At 47.4% G+C, this 17,132-nt stretch overlaps 1 protein-coding gene and 1 non-coding gene across 3 annotated transcripts in view; one reads left to right on the forward strand and one right to left on the reverse strand.

The window, feature by feature from the left end:
• TFCP2L1 (transcription factor CP2 like 1) overlaps window positions 1–16,421 on the forward strand; it is a 55,795-nt gene extending 39,374 nt beyond the window's left edge. Inside the window, exons 11-15 of one of the 2 annotated variants that reach the window (XM_045826089.1) lie at window positions 3,445–3,553; window positions 4,527–4,633; window positions 7,675–7,817; window positions 12,229–12,280; window positions 13,110–16,421. In XM_045826089.1, coding sequence (XP_045682045.1) covers window positions 3,445–3,553; window positions 4,527–4,633; window positions 7,675–7,817; window positions 12,229–12,280; window positions 13,110–13,156 — 458 coding nt within the window. In that variant the 3' untranslated portion in view covers window positions 13,157–16,421. The remainder of the gene's footprint in view (window positions 1–3,444; window positions 3,554–4,526; window positions 4,634–7,674; window positions 7,818–12,228; window positions 12,281–13,109) is intronic. The other variant, XM_045826090.1, reaches the window with a different exon arrangement.
• LOC123810527 lies at window positions 5,508–5,614 on the reverse strand. The gene has a single exon (XR_006784255.1). It is a non-coding gene; the product is annotated as a U6 spliceosomal RNA (small nuclear RNA).
• Window positions 16,422–17,132: the final 711 nt, after the last annotated feature.

A 17,132-nucleotide genomic window follows, 5' to 3' on the forward strand; every position in this document is an offset into this window, starting at 1 on the left:
TTCAGCTCAGCTTTTCTAAGAACTTCCTTTGTGTTGGGGGGAGGGACAGGATATCCATGCAGGGACCCTGTCCTCAAGGAACTTTCAGCTTTGAGTCAGCACAGACACATAAACCAGGCATTTCAATAGAGTGTGACCCATCTGTGACAGGAGGGCTCAGAGAGGCACCTGACTTACCCTGGGTGGAGGGTTGAGGGAGGGCTGGCTGTGGTCTTGAATAGGGTGGTCAGCAGAGGCCTTACTGAGATGCAATAAGCTGGAACAAGGCAGGAGAGCGGGCCAAGTGGGCACTGGAGGACCAGGGTGGAGGAATTCGCTTTCCAAGGAGTGTGAAAGAGCAAAGGCTGAAAGCGGACACCTGCCTGGTGTGGTCATGGAGCAGAGGACCCAGGTGACTGGGGCTGAGTGAACTGGGGCAGGAGGAGCACAGAGAGGACTGAGGGGCCCTGGTGGAAGGGGACAATGGAAGGGCTTTTTTAAAAAATATATTTTATTGATTATGCTATTACAGTTGTCCCATTCCCCCCTCTTCACTCCCCGCCACCCAGCTCACCCTCTCCCACCCACATTCCCCCCCTTTAGTTCATGCCCATGTGTCATAAGTTCTTTAGCTTCTACATTTCCCATACTATTCTTGCCCTCCCCCTGTCTGTTTTCTACCTACATCTATGTTACTTATTCTCTGTACCTTTTTCCCCTCTCTCCTCCTCCCACTCCCCTGTTGCCAACCCTCCATGTGATCCCCATTTCTGTGGTTCTGCTCCTGTTCTAATTGTTTGCTTAGTTTGTTTTTGTTTTAGGCGTGGTTGTTAATAATTGTGAGTTTGCTGTCATTTTACTATACATGTTTTTTATCTTCTTTTTCTTAGATCAGTCCCTTTAACATTTCATAAAATAAGGGCTTGGTGATGATGAGCTCCTTTAACTTGACCTTATCTGAGAAGCACTTTATCTGCCCTCCCATTCTAAATGAAACCTTTGCTGGATAGAGCAATCTTGGATGTAGGTCCTTGCCTTTCATGACTTGGGATACTTCTTTCCAGCCCTTTCTTGCCTGTAAAGTCTCTTTGGAGAAATCAGCTGACAGTCTGATGGGAACTCCTTTGTAGGTTATTGTCCCCTTATCTCTTGCTGCTTCTAGGATTCTCTCCTTCATTTTTATCTTGGGTAATGTAATTATGATGTGCCTTTGTGTGTTTCTCCTTGGATCCAACTTCTTTGAGACTCTCTGAGCTTCCTGGACTTCCTGGAAGTCTATTTCCTTTGCCATATTTGGGAAGTTCTCCTTTATTATTTGTTCAAATAACTTTTCCACTTGTTGTTCTTCCTCTTCCCCTTCTGGTACCCCTGTAATTCGGATGTTAGAATGTTTAAAGATGTCCTGGAGGTTCCTAAGCTTCCCCTGATTTTTTTGAATTCATATTTCTCCATTCTTTTCTGTTTGGTGGTTTCTTTCTTCTTTCTGGTCCACTCCACTGATTAGAGTCCCAGTTTCCTTCCCATCACTATTGGTTCCCTGTGCATTTTCCTTCATTTCACTTATCGTAGCCTTCATTTTTTTCATCTACTTTGTGACCAAAATCAACCAATTCTGTGAGCATCCTGATCACCAGTGCTTTGAACTGTGCATCTGATAGGCTGGCTATCTCTTGGTTGCTTAAAAGTATTGGATCTGTGGCTTTGATTTGTTCTTCCGTTTGAGCCTTTTTTTTTTTTTGGTCTGGTGGTGCCTGTTATGTAGTGAGGGACAGAGCCTTAGATGTTCACCAGGACATGGCACCCCAGTTGCTGGGTTGTGACGTTGTATGTGGGGGAGGGGTCCAAGAGGAAACAATGGAACTTGCTCCTCTCTCTTCTGGATTTCAGTCCCTTCTGCCTTTTCCCCCAAGCTAACTGGGCCTTTCTGGTGCTAATTCTCATGTGGGTGGGCTTGTGTATGTTCTAGGACCCTGTGGGTCTCTCCAACAACCTCTCCTGTGAAGCTAGGAGTCTCTCCTGACACCTCAACCCCCGCAGGTGTTTTCAGTCAGTATCCCAAGGCTCTTTTTCCCGGGGCTGGTACCCTGGGTTGCATGGTCTGTCTCACTGTCCAATTTTGCCTAGTTTAACTGCACTCAAATGTGGCCTGGACAGCCAGGCGCCTTGCTCTCAGTGCCTCGCTTCACAGTCGCTGCCTCGCTGGGTCTGCCAGCCACCTGTGCACTTGGGATGCCTTACGCACCTGGGACGCGTTGGGCATTCGGTGCCACTGCTTTTTGTGTTGCTACCCCTTTCTGCCCAGCTGCCTGACTCTGCCCCTCCTACCGGTCTGGATGAATGTGTATATTTTAACTCCTTGGTTGTCCGACTTCCATACAGTTAAATTTTTCTGTCAGATCTGGTTATCTTGTTTCTAAATTGTTGCTGACCTTATTTTGGTTGTGTGAGGAGGCACAGTGTGTCTAATTATGCCTCCGTCTTGGCCGGAAGTCCAGGACTTTGGCCTTTACTCCCAATGGAAAGGGAGCCATTGTGCCTATGGAATTGTACCTGAAATGGTGTATTAACTGTGGCAGGAGAAAAGGGATGGGATTTGTGGCTCTAGGCCACATAGCTATTGGCAGGTTTTTAGCAGAAGGCTGATATCCTGTGTGTACCTTTGGGGAGTCCCAGTGGTCACAGGCTTTAGGGGACTCCTTGGCCTTTGAGGAGAGGACTGCATTCACATCCAAGGATGTTCATAGAGAGCTATCATGTTCATGATAGCCTGACTAGGAGCCCCCCTGATGCCCATCAGCAGAGAGTGTCTATGTGAATTGTGGCATATTCATGCAATAAATAACATCTAATAATGGGCATGAAGGGCCTATAACTACATACAATAGCTGTAAGCCCTTAAAGAGCTTAGAGGGTGGGAGCCAGACATAAAAGGTTATATACCATTTAATTCCATTTACATAAATTTCAAAAAAAAACAAGCAAAACTTGTCTATTCTGTAGGAAGTCAGGACAGTGGTTCCCCAGAGGCTGAAACAAGGGGCCAGTGGGATGCTGGGAATGTTCTGCCCTGATCTGTGTTCTGGGTGCATGGGTGTGTTCAAAATGACTGCAGCCGGTGAGCTGTGTACTCTGCATGCAGGCAAGTGTACAAGTGACCGATGCCACACGCCCATAGAGGTACACATACATTATATGTCAATAATACAAAATACAGAGGGAGGGGTGAGCAGGCACAAGCTTCTGTAAACACCTGTGTGTGCTACTGTGTTTTGCGAATGCCAGTCATTTAGCTCCTGACCTCTTTGGGGCTGTGATCTGATGTTGTTTGACTCTTTGTTGCTTCTCTCTCCATGGAATGTCTGATTCCCCCTCAGGGTGAGCCTGTCCCCTGTCCCCTAACCCCTGTGCAGGGTCTGCAGGTGCTTGGTGATGGAGCCTTTTCTTTGTGTCCCACTTAATGGGCAGTCCCACTTACCTGCCTAGGTGCTGACTTGCTGAAGATGTCTCGAGATGATTTGGTCCAGATCTGCGGCCCTGCAGATGGAATCCGGCTTTTCAATGCCATCAAAGGCAGGTGAGTGTTAATTTCCAAGTGGAGGCAGGGTGTGGCATGAAGCTGACCATGGGCCCCCTGGGGCAAGTGCAGGAGGAGAGGCGGTGAGAGGGACACAGATGGGCTGCAGTATGAGAGTGAGCGGCTGTGACTGATGCAGGCTGCTGCGGCACACCCTGCCTGAAGGGCACTCCCTCTTCTTGCTCTGCCGCAAGCCTTGGCCTCTGGATCTCAGCCCTTCAGCCACAGGTTGTCAGATGCTGGCTTCAAGCTGCCTGCTCCTGGAGGGAGGCCGTGGGCTGGTGAGTCCACTCAGCCCCATGCTGTGGTTTTTCAGGAGGACTGCAGAGCAGTGCTGTGTCCTGATGGAACTCCCTACCACAATGGGAATGTTCTGTGGGGCTCACATGGTTGGGGAGCACTTGCTCTGAGGCTTCTGTGACTGATAAACTGAGTTTTAAATTTTAACTAACTAATGAATTTAAATTCTAATAAGTACACATGAACAGTACAGCTTTAGAGTTAATGAGAGCCTGGGTTTGAATCCCAGATCTGCCTTATAGGAGCTTTGGAACTGGGCAAAAGCTCTTAACCCCCACGAGCTTCATTTCCTCATCAGTAGAGTAAGTATGGAGGTCCTTGCTCCCTCGTAGGTGATGTGAGGATGAAACAAGTTATGCATGTAAAGTTCTAGAATGTTGCCTGGTGCAGAGTAAACCAGAGAAAGTATTTGCTTTTATGACCCTAACATGTACCTCATTCTTTAGATTTGTGTTCTCGGCAGATCACCCTCCGCCACACCCCTGCCTTAGCAGGTTGGTCTGGCTGGGGTTCTGCCCCCAGCCGTACCATGAAAGGCATTCAGCATCCCCACAGCCTTCTTTCTTTTTCCTTGAGTCCTTCCCCTGCTTCATCCACCTTGTGTTCCGGAACATTCTGGAACAACAGAGCTTGGTCTCCCATACCTACTGTTTATTTCCTTCCTGCCTGCCAGGAACGTGAGGCCGAAGATGACTATTTATGTCTGTCAGGAGGTGGAACAGAACCGAGCGCCCCTGCAGCAGAAGCGGGATGGTGGCGGGGACAACAGCAGCCTGTGTGGTGAGTGGTGAGGGGCTGCCCCACCAGGGTTACAGGGTGGCAAAGCAATGGAAGAAACAGCCTGCCTTCTCACTGAGAATGTTTTCCCAGATCCTCCTCACTTTGGTTTCTTGCAGGATAACTTTGTGCTAAACTTTATCCTAGGGTTGAAATGTTTAAGGTAGAAGGCATCCTGCAGGATATCTGGTCAAGCTCACTTATTTTATATCCAGGGATGCAGAGACCCAGAGAGTGGGGTGTGTCCCCCAAAGCCATTGAGCTACTCATGGTAGAATTAGGAGTTGGGCCTTCTGGCTCCCAGTCAAGTGGCCCCTGATGGGTCATCTGAGGAGCACTTCCTCATGTGATTTCCCATGGCTGGATATGTGTTTCCCACTTTGGTTTGGTTGATGCTTGGGGCCCAGAAATGGAGTTGAAGGAGTTTGGAGTCCCTCGGGTCATGGGACTTCTGTGGGTTGGCAGTTTTGAGAGAGAACACAACTTTGAGGTCAACTGTCTCTGTATACCAGTGCTGGCCATGCCACCTAGTGGCCCTGTCCTCGGGCAGGGTACCAGGGCCTCTGCGTCAGCTTCTACGTGTGTAAAGTGGAGATAGCAGTGCGTACCCCACAGATGTGTGAGGTTTCAGTGAGATGACGTATTGTTTCTGAGCTCCTTGCTGCTGCTGCTGCTGCTGCTGCTGCTTTTTTAAAAACAAAACCCCCCTTTATTTCTCTTAACTACTTTTATAATTCCATAGAAGAGTGCTAAGTCACCTGGAATCAACAAATGTTTTCATTGTCCTTCCCTCGTACTGATTTCTTATACACAATATAGAAGGAATACATTGGAGAGGCATTATTTTGTTATCTGACTTTGATGTCTTGCCTTATTTAAAAATAAGGAACGCTTCATGAATTTGCATGTCATCCTTGCGCAGGGGCCATGCTAACCATCTCTGCATCATTCCAATATGAGTGTATGTGCTGCTGGAGTGAGCACTGTGTTCCTTGTTTCTGAGCACCTATGAGCGCTGAGCGTCTGCTGAGCTACCAGTCTCAACTTGCATAGTCAGTACTCAGTATTCTCTGCAGAGAGAGCCCTGTCTGCCTCCCTGCAGGTCCCTCCATACCAGCAAGGATGCCCGACAAATCCCTGTCTTAAGGGCTTCCCATGTAGTCACTTATTTGCTTAGAGTCATAGGAACTGTTGCTAACATTGTTTCACTGTGGGGGAAATTGTGGCACAGTTGACTGGCTCCAGATGACAGCACTGAAGTTGCAGAGCCAGGATCCAAACATCGGGACCCTGGCAGCTGGCCTCTGAGCCCTCAGCTGCCTTTGCATGTTGCTGGTGAAGGTCTGGGTCCTCCCCCTGCTCTTCAGCTCAGTGAGGCTGCGAAGCACAGAGCCCTAGGGCCATGCTTTTCCACACACATGGAAAGGGCTGCTTAGTGCACGCATCTGTTCAGAGCAGGTGTGCCATGCACAGTGCATGATTTAATCTCGTGGTGGCCCTGCGATGTGGGTGCTAGCAGGGCACCCCAGGGCTCTGAGAGGTGTAAAGAGTGTCTAGGGTCTTGCTTCAGTGAGTGAAAGAGTTAGGATTAGAACCTAGAATTACCCAGTCTAAAGCCTCTTGTCCCCCCCCACCCCCATGCTGCTCCTGGTGGGAAGAGGTGCTGTGTACCATCTACTAGCTCCAGGCACTCCTGGTGGCCGTGTTCAGCTGGGGGCAGGAAAAGCCAGGGACAATAGTTTACAACAAAAGGTGCCAGCCTGTGATCCTTTCAGTTCCTTTTTGTCAGCAGTCTGATTTGTTTGAGGAGTAAAATCTGAACAAGTTGAACAGGCTTTCTAAAAAGTTGGGAAAAAGCAGTCCAATTGGAATTGTTCCTAAGGAGAATCTCAGCAGAGAAGCCTGGTGTCAGTACTGGAAGGAGCATTACTCAGGGACCACATTTTCTGGACAGAATCTAACAGTGGATCAGCATGTTAGAAATCGTGGGAAGGTGAACCTGTCACATGGCTGGAACCTGTGAGCTCTGCCACCCACTTCAAAGAGACCCACTGTGTGTGTGTGCATGCTTTTAAAGTTGGGCCTGTGATCAGATTTCTTTTTAACTGAGGGTTCCTTAGTTGAGGGAGGAGTTTGGAAGCCCCTCATTGAATCCAGCTGTGTTTTAGTTTTGAGGAACACTAGGCCCTCGAACATTGAGTAACCCACCCAGGCCCCCATGGAGTGTGCTTCTACCTGGCTGGTCTAGGGTTTGTAGAAGAAGCCTTTCTAGCCTCAGGGTCACTGTTACTTTCTGATAGGCTGATGATGCTCCTAGTGCCCCCTTCTCCCTTCGGGGTCACAGTGCTCAGCAGACTATAATGTATGCTGTGGAGAAGTGTGACCCAAACACAAGTTTGACGGCCTGCTACAACAAAAGCTAGACTCACAAGACAGGGGCTGGTGCAAAAGGAAGGAGGTTTTTCCAGGTGCTGTGACCTGCGAGAATGGTGGACCCTCTTCTCAAAGCCTGTCTGTGCCTCTGCAGTAACAGAAGGGCTCTTCTGTGGCCCAGTAGCAGTTATCTGTCACTCCCACTCTGCCACCTGAAGCCATTCCACAACCCCTTTAAACCGGGGAAAGAGGAAAGGGGGCACAGGATTTCCTTTTTCATTCTGCAGTGAACTGCATGTCGGGCCACATGTCAGAATCACTGGAAACTTGTTAGAAATACAGACTTACGCCAACCCTTCTCCCTCCAGCCACCATCCCTATTAAATGGGTGTCATTGGGTCTGGGGTGGATCCAAGAATTCTATATTTCACAGAAGTCCCCCAGAAGGACTGAAACTAGAAAAGAACCAGAGCCAGGCATCTTTTCACCTGTCGGTGGGCTTCACAGACGCCCCGTGGCTTCTGGGTGTGTGCCATTACATACCGCTCCGGGCCTGAGCGTCCTCCTGAGCATGTCACTGACTTCTTCGGGTGGGGTGGGGTGGTGGATAGGCGTGCCCCTTGAAAAGCAGGCACCTGTTCTACAGAAGGACCTGTTTCTCCCTTCTCTAGTGTACCATGCCATCTTCTTGGAAGAACTGACCACCTTGGAGTTGGTTGAGAAGATCGCCAACCTCTACAGCATCTCCCCACAGCACATTCACCGGGTCTACCGGCAGGGGCCCACGGGCATCCACGTGGTGGTCAGCAACGAGGTGAGCCTGCTGCCGGACCCGACCCGAAGAGCCGGGGCTTTGTGCTCCAGGCAAGAGCAGTGGAACCTGCACCAGAAATACACCCTGTGGGGTTTGGGGATGACTCAGCACAGAGGTGGCAAGCAGGTTTCACTCGGCATGCCCCTTGCCTACGGCTGCAGCAGGCTGCAGCGGCTGCCTGGAGTGCTGTGAAGGAGAGAGTTCGGAGGCCATGACTGGGCCCTGAATAGCTATGGAGTATCCATTCCATACATCATCCTCATCCAGGTGCCATGCAGGACCCAGGAGCACGACTGTACCCCTGCCTGCAGGGGACTTACAGTAAGGGCTGTAAGGAGTCAGGAGGAGGGCGCTCACCCAGGGTAGGTGGCTGACTGCAGTGAGGGATGAACTGGACTGGGGGTTGGGCGAAGGAGAGGGTGTGGCTCCTGGAGAGAACAGACGCCTGCTCTGCTGAATGACGAAGGTGCCACAGCCTTCCTGGGCCTGTCCCTGGCCACCTAGACATGGCAGGGCTCAAGTAGCTGCTGGCAGAGGGCACAGGTATTGAACAGGGCCCTGCTGGAACTGTGCCCTCAAGTGATCTGATTCCACTCAAGGCTAAGGAGGGGGTTTTTCAACAGGTTTGCTGTCATGTGTAGGCATTCCTGCAAGTTGTAGAACAGAGGTCTCTAAGTTTGTTCTGTCTTGGACCTTTTGTCTTAATCATAGTAAGGAGTGCCAGTATTATTGAGTGCCAACTGTGTTCCCACTACTGTTCCAAGTCCACACATAGTGACTCATTTAATTCTGATGGCCTCCCTTGAGGTAGGTGCTATGGTTATCCCATTTCACAGGTGGGAAACTGAGACACAAAGAGGCCAAGCGCCCGAGCCCCATAGCTGGTAAGGGGTGGAGCTGTGGTGGGAACCCTGGTAGTCCAGCTGCAGAGCCTAAGCTCTGAGCCAGCAGGCTCTCCGACCTCTCCTGAAATGAACCCTTTAAAAACACAGATGGGCTGATGCGAGCACAGCTGGGACCCTGAGCCCCTGTCCAGCCCCTAGCAGATCCTAAGCCAGTTGTGGGAATGCTGAAAGCCTCTGTGTAGAGGATTATAGAGGAAGTGGTACTGGCTGGGGTAGTAGAGAAAATGTGGGGCTCAGAGTTGGACTGGTGTCCCTACCTGGAACTAGTAGCTGAGCAACCTTAGGCAACTTTACTGAACCTCTTTGAGCCTTAGCTTCCATATCTGTAAAGTGGAGATATTTAATACGTATCCAGCAGGTAAGGTTAAAACAAGAAGACTGTTAGGTACCAGGAGACGGAGACGCTGAATAAACAGCAGATGTAATTGACAGTGCTAGGCACTTGTTTTGGGGAGCAAGTGATGGACGGATTCTTAAATTTGACGATGTATAAAATGTACATCTTTTAATGGTCTTTATATTTATTTCATAATTGTCATTATTAGTAATAATCCTTTGCTCCTTATTACAGTTGCTGAAGCCCCTGAAATGAGAGTCTCTGTTTCAGGAGTGTTTCAGCCTGAGGTCTGCAAGGTGCCGTTTCCTTCCTTTTTAATTAAAAAGTAATCACAGAGTAAGTGGTCAAGCAACCTCAAAGAGCAGAAGGCAAATGTGAGAGGCCCTCATTTTCCCCAGTCTCTTTTCCTGGAGGATTTTACAGTGGGTTTGTGTGGTCCTGGCAGACAATCTTGTGTGCCGGTGTCCACTGTGTGCCTGGGTGGGTGGACATGCAGGTCCTCTACTGTGCAGCAAAGATACAGCTGTGCCTTCATCTGCAACTTGCTGTTTTTGTCCCCAGTTCAGAATTCCTTCCATATTGTTATGTTCAGATATAATGCAGCTATTTTTTTTACCCCTATTTCACAGGTAAAGAAAATGAAGCCCAGAGTTCCTAACTTTAGAATAGCCTGGAAGGTTAAACTGTCCTGAGCAATGGGTTGTGGCATGGAAAACTCATCACTTTGTAATTCAGAATAAATTTCTTCTGTGAAGACAGAAGCCAAGAATGTATGGAACCCTGGCAATTTCACCAGTCTCTGAAGGAAGTTCCTTCCCCAGCTTGCCCTGTGACCCCAAGAGTAGGCAGTTAAGCAACTGAAGCAGAGAACAGAACTCAAACACCACCTCAGCTAAACAGGCCATTCCTATTCCCCAAAGTCTCCTTGCCTCTTAACCCCAAATCAATTGGAAACCTTTTGCTTCTTAATTGCCCAGAGCACTGGAGGCAGCCTGGCCAGCCCTCCCTGCTGCAGGGGGGTGCAAGGGCACTTAATTAAACAAAGGAGTTACTGATTAAGCCTGTGTGGGCAATGCCTAGGGCTTTGCATGCCCAAGTGACTGGGTGGCCCAGGGTCCTAGAGGGCACAGGCCAGCAGTATAGAATGAGTGTGCTTCACGCATCATCAGGCCCTGCAGGGTGGGGCGGGCATCTACAGGTGGGTGGATTTGCAGGATTTGGGGAAATAATCAGAGGGGGCAATAAAATGTGGTTGCATTTGTTTAATTGGAAAGCAATTTTGCTATCATATTGGCTAGTGTGTGAGTGTGATGTGAATGTTTATGTATATGTGTGTATTTTTATAATTTTTGCCATTTATATTGTGACAAACAGCATACATATGCAAAGAGTATATAAAGTGTATGTGTACAGTTTAAAGAATAATTGAGCCCTGACTGGTGTAGCTCAGTGGATTAAGCACAGGCCTGCAAATCAAAGGGTTGCTGGTTTGATTCCTAGTCAGGGCACATGCCTGGGTTGCAGGCCAGGTCCCCATTAGGGGGTGTGTGAGGGGCAACCACACATTGATGTTTCTCTCCTTTTCTTACTCCCTTTCCCTCTCTAAAAACTAGATAAATAAAACCTTAAAAAAAGAATAATTGAAGCACCCAATACTTGCTCTTCAGTTAATGTAGTATTATGTTAGAAGCCCCTTTGTGAGCTAATTTCATATTTGTCTCCACCTCTCCACCTGTTGGTCTGAATTTTGTATTTATCAATCCCTTGTTCCTCCTCAATGTATTGTTGAATTTTGTCTGTTTAAAAACATCTTATAAGTGGCATAATAGTGTATTCTGTGATTATCTTCTTTTGTTCCACATGATATTTTTAAAAAATTTTTTTTCATCCTCACCTGAGGATATGTTTCTTGATTTTAGAAGAGAGGAAGGGGGAAAGAGAGAAAGAGAGAAAGAAATATCGATCAGTTGCCTCCTGTATACACCCTGACCCAGGATCAAACTGGCAACCAAGGTATGTGCCCTGACCCACATTGAACCCACAACATTTTGGTGCACAGGATGATGCTCCAACCAGCCGAGCCAGCCGGCCAGGGCTGCACGTGATAACTTTGAGATCTGTGCATGTGAGGTGTGCTGCTGTAGGTCACTGGCACTGCTGAAGCCATGGCATAACAGTCCATGCTCTTAGTGTTGATTGACATAGGGGCCATTTTTGGTTTGCATGCAGTGTTGGACATTCTTAGGTGTGCTTTGTGTGTGCATGTGCAGTGTATCAAGGGTGTCTGCCTAGAGGACAGATGTCATGTTTCCAGGTCCCATGGACAGTTCTGTAAAGCAGTTACACAGATTCACACTCCACCAGTAGTGATACCAGCCTCCATCACTCTACCTCCTGCTTATATTTTTTCTGTCGTATAAACAGCCCCATTTTACGTGGAGATAGGAAGAAAAAGGCTGACTTTTTGGAAGTCATGAGGTAGCTAATCAAAATGGGAACTCCAGAGAAGTGGCTGATGAGTAATCCTTTGATTCTGGCCATATTTTTAGATTCAGGGAGTAGCGCTCTGTTTTTTTCAGGGTTAGGCATCAGTAGGTTTACAGTTGTTTATATGGAAAAAAAAGTTGCAGTGTGTGAGTATTACAATAGCTTTGTCAACTCTGTGTTTCATGTACTCAAAACCATACACCTACTTTTGCCCACCTCTGTACCTGGTCCTCCTAGGACTCTAATTAGCAGATCCTGCTAATTAGCAGATCCTGCTAATTACCCAGGTTTTTTAAAGCACATTAACTTTCATTGCTACTGTACACATACACTCTTCTATACTGTGTCTGATAGAGGGACCGGAAGACCCAGTAACCAGAACAAAGCAAAGCAAAAACAAACAAAAACTTAATCCCATATTTAAATTTAATAACATTTTGATTCCTTTCCAGGCTCCTTTTTGTCTCTTATGTTCAATTTTTGGTTACTTAAAATTGTAATCATATTGCACATTTATTTTATATCACATTTTCATAGCTGAAATCAAGCATCACCACTGGCCTGTGTTTGTGCAAACACAGTGACCATTGTCTCTGATGGCACAGCGGGCTGCTTAGCACCGAGGCTTTTCATGTGGTACACACTCATAGTTGAAGGGAGTGGTCTGTCTTTTGCCTTTCAGATGGTGCAGAATTTCCAAGATGAATCCTGTTTTGTCCTCAGTACCTTAAAAGGTAAAGCCACCCACTCCCTGCCCCCAGCTTTCCCTGTTTATTTAAAGAATGCTGGTTGCGCCCCCAGGGTAATGTGTAGTGAGGTGAGCGGGCCTTGCCTGCACACTGCCCCCTCTGGAGAAGGTTCCCTGGGAACATCCTCTGGGAAAGAGAAACAAACTTCCTGTGGACCCTAGTCCTGAACAGGAGAGTTAGCGAGACTGGCCCCAGAGTCACTTCTGGAAGGGACCCCCTGGCCCCCAGGCCGGACAGTGTGTTCTCCATGGATTCAGTGCCAGGTAGACATAAGATGGATTGAGTTTTTCTAAAACGTGTATCTGCAGGAAGAGTAAGCATGGAATACAGCAGCTAAGGCCGGTGGAATGGAGACCTGGGCTGGGGGATGGGGTAGGATGTGAAGGGCCCTCCTGAGGAAGGGGCCTGAGAAAGAACTTGGGGGCCAGAAAAAAGGAAAGACCAAATGTGGCTTTCCTTAAGGTCAGGGAGAGGTGAGAGGTACGAGTCTGGCATCTGTCCAAATGTCCATCTGTGTCAGGACAGCGCCTGAGGGCCACACCAGCCCAAGAAATACTGTTTGCCTAGAGCCTCCTTAGATGTAGGTCTTTTAGTCTTTGGGTCCAGAGCTGTGGTGGAAAGGCCCATTGTCAGAGAGAAACTCAACAAAACAGATGTGAGAGCATGTGCTGAAATCTCTGCTTTTGTCAGCACACTGTGCTGTGCACAGCCTTATTTTGGTGTTGTCTGTCAATATTCATGCCTTCTGTGACTCCCAGATGCTAGGGCACCATGCCTTTCTTCCTGGAAAATGCCCAGTGTTTCCCTCTTGCAGCTGAGAGCAGTGATGGCTACCACATCATCCTGAAATGTAGCATCTGAGCCGAAGTACAGCCAGCAGCTGCCTCCACCTCCCAGCCCCATGGACCCCCTTGGATGTAGAAATTGCACCACTGTAAGCTGCAGCCTCCCCTGGCAAGCTGCAGCTAGAAGTGACCTTGCCTGGTGTGTGAGAGCCACAGACCAACAACCAGCAGAAACCCACAGATGTGGAGTCCTGGGCATGCAGAAAACCAATGGCTCCTCTCTCCCTTCCCCTTCAGCTTGAATGGTTCTTTGGTCTTGTTCCCAGACCTGCCACTCTAGAGACACAAACAGTGGGGTATCTGCTCTGAAACCCTTTGCGCTCTGAGCTGGAGGCTAGTCCACTGGCTGTCTTGGTGCCTCCTGACCTCTCTTCTGCTGCCAGATAAAGTTCTGCCTCACCCCAACCTTCACCTTCTCTGGTGACTGGCCCCATGGCTGAGACTGCTGACTAGATGGGGGTGATTCGCCACCATCGTCTATCTTTGTTCATGTTGGTTTCCATCTTTGGTGGCCCTGGTGAGCATCTGTCTGTCCTGCTCTTGGATGGATTGATGGGAGTGGGGTTTATTCTGTACCTTCTTCTCCTTTCACCTTTACCGTGTTTCTAAGGATCTGCTACTACAAAGCCCAGAGCTGGGCTCATCTCTCTGCATCGGTGGGATACCACAATATGCGTGTAGGACCTGCTGCACAGACCTGAAGGCTGCTTTTAGGCACATTCTCATGAGTGTACAAAGGATGAGAACAAAATGATTCCTTGTGAGCTCCTTTGGTGTAGTTTTATTTCCTAGCCATCATGGGTAAGGACGAGGAAATGGTCATCCCAGTGTATGATGAGGTGACCTTGATTGTCACAATGCCTGGCCTTCTTGGGTGGGCTCACCAAACCCCATTAAAGAAGACCTTAGCTACCTATGGCCAAGCCTGCCAAGTTTCCTAGGGGCATTGCATTTTCTGTGAGGGCCCTATTTAAATGTTGATCTTTCTTCACTTGCAGGGGATGTGGGTAGAGCATTTTGCCTATACTGGTGTGACTGGATCACCTTTCGTAGTGGCCTATGAGGAAATTTGAGTATCAGTAACTGGTAGGCTGGCAGCTGTTTCCTAGGACCCAGCAATCCATGCTGGCTCAGGGCTTCAATTCTTTGCTAATTTAGGTTCATATTCCAAAGCGTGGTGAATCTATGACCGCTGAGCAGGATTGTACAGCTTCTAAAGTAGAGCTTTTGGGGAGTACTGTGCTAGGGTCGGGGATGATCAGAACTGGGTAGACGTTGTTTCACAGATACAGAAACAAGCCCAGAGGGGCATAGCCACCAGCCTGATAACACATGGTGATAGGGTATGGACATAAATTTATTATACAAACCAGGCCACTTTTGAGGGTGAATGGGATCTATAATAATTAGGTTGGGACAGTGGGTGTGGTATTTCTACCGAGTTCCTGATTCCTGATCCCTTTGCCCTTTTTGAAAGGCAAGGAGGAGCTGGTAACGGCTTTATTGAGATGTAATTCACTTACCACATAGTTTACCCATTTATCCATTTATGGTGTACAATTCAGTGATTTTTAGGAAATTCACAGAATGACCATAATCAATTTCAGAGCATTTTCAGCAGCCCCCAAAAGAACCCTGCACCCTTTAACAGTCGCTCTCCAACTTCCCTCCATCTGCCCTAGTCCTAGACAACCACGGATCTACTTTTTATATGGCTCTACCTATTTTGGACAGTTCATATGTATAGAATCATACAACATATGGTCTTTTGTGACCAGCTTCCTTGACCTAACACAGTTTCCTGTGGCTGTCCCTGTTGAATGTGTGCCGGCATGCCAGTCCTTCTTATTCTGTGGATAGGCCATGTCTTGTTTGTCCATCTGTCACTTGATGGGCATTGAGCTGTTTCTATTTTTTGGCTATTATGAATAATGCTGCTACAAGCATATTTGTACAACTTTTTATGTACACGTATGTTTTCATTTCTCTTGGAAATGTACACAGGAGTGGAATTGCTGGGTCATATAGTCACCCTATTTAACTGGAGTAACTGCCAGGCTGTTTCCCAAAGCAGCTGCACCATTTTCCACTCCCATTTCAGCGGTGTACAAGAGTTCCAGTTTCTCCACACCCTCATCAACATGGGCTGTTAGCTGTCTGTTTGATTACAGCATCGTAGTGGGTATGAAGTGGTTTCTCATGGTGGTTTGGATTTGCATTTCCCTCATGGCTAATGATGTTGAGCACTTTTTTCATGTGCTTATGATACAGGTCCTATATCAGATACATGATTTGTAAAACTGTTCTCCCATCTTGTAGGTTGTCTTCACTTTCAAAGCTTTCAATTTGATAAAATCCAAGACTACCTATTTTTCTTTAGTCGCTCATACTTTTGGTGTCAAATTGAAGAAATCATTGCCTGATCTAAGGTCAAGAAGATTTATGCCTATGTTTTCTTTTAAGGCATTTTATTGTTTAGTTCTTACAATGGCCTTTGATTCATTTTGAGTTATTTTTTGGACAGGCATACCTAGTTTTATTGTGCTTCATGGATGTTACACTTTTTACAAATTGAAGGCAAGACTCTCCACCAGCAAAAAGATTATGACTCACTTTATTGTGATAGTAGCTTTTTAGCAGGGGTCTGGAACCACACCCACAGTATCTTTGAGGTGTGCCTACATGTGGTATGGTGTTGGGGTCTCACTTTATTCTTTTGCTCGTGTCTGTCCAGTTGTCCCAGCACCAGTTGTTGAAATGATTACTGGAATCCCCATGGAATTAATCGTCTGGGAACCTTTGCTAAAGGCCCCTGATTTTTGCTGAAAAAAAAAATTTTTTTTTTGGACATGGGACTGTTGTTGGCAAGCTCGCCTTTTCTTTTTTGGAGCAGGCTTTCTGTTCTCTTTGTGCTGTCTCCCCCTTTACCTATCTCAGCAGTACTGGGTCATATCAGTTTCTGGTGTTCTGCAATCTTTCTTGCTGTGTGTTCTAGTCTCACATACCATTCCTTGGGGAAGGTCAATGCCAATCATTTTCTTTTTGAGGAAAGTGAGTCACACAGAAGTGAAATAACTTGCCAAAGTTTACATAGAACCAGGACTCGACCTGTGGTCTTCTGACATCCAGCCTTTCAAGTTGTCTTTAGTCACCTGTACCTGAGTGGTGTTACTACCCAGGCCAAGTGATGGCAGGCTCAATTTTAATTCTAAAAATATGGTAAGCTAATATTTTTATTTCTTAATTCCAAAAGAGGACCTAATAAAGATCTGTGATCTTAAGTTTGCTGTTAGTAGATTCTTTCATTCTCTGAAAAGCCCACTGCTTTCTCCTCTCCTTTCCTTCTCTTAATGGTCGTAGTTAAATCTTGTAGCTTACAAAGAAGTAGAAAGTAATAAATGCCAAGAAAGAATACACACCGTAATTTGTTAACAAAATGTTTTGACCCTTCCACACAAGTCATATGAGCTAAAGCTGTAGGTTTCATTGCTCTCCTTGTATAAGTACAGAAAAGCTGTAACCCTTTCTACTCCTATGCACTGTCTGTCCTGTGAGCCGAGTCCAGCGTCTGGACCCACTAGTCAGGGCAGCCCTCCCTGCCAGGGCTGCACCCTCTACCCCACATGTTCTAGGTTGTGGCTTCACTTTGGAAGGAACTGTTTGGAAAGGTGGTCTCCAGAGGGAAAAGAAGATAAGCATATGCTCAGGCTGCCATCTTTAACCAGGATCCCAAAGCTGTGTTTATTCTTCTCAGGCCATCGTGGTCCTCTGCTGGGGAAGTGTCTGTTTGCAAGGTGGTGGTAACCTTTTCCTGTTTACTAGGTTGCACCTTAAAATAAAAACATAGAGGCTTTTGAATTAGGGAACAGTAGGATTTGCTGGGGGATGGGGCTTTGTGTCTTTGGAAAAAGGAGGCTAGAGTAGGGACTTTGAAGTCTTGGCTTGAGGTCCTAAGCAAAGGTCAGGCATTGCCCTGGGGACCTCCTGCCAGG

This window comes from Phyllostomus hastatus, unplaced genomic scaffold, assembly GCF_019186645.2.
Source record: "Phyllostomus hastatus isolate PE091 unplaced genomic scaffold, TTU_PhHast_1.1 phas_scaffold_60, whole genome shotgun sequence".
NCBI classification, from domain to species: domain Eukaryota; kingdom Metazoa; phylum Chordata; class Mammalia; order Chiroptera; family Phyllostomidae; genus Phyllostomus; species Phyllostomus hastatus.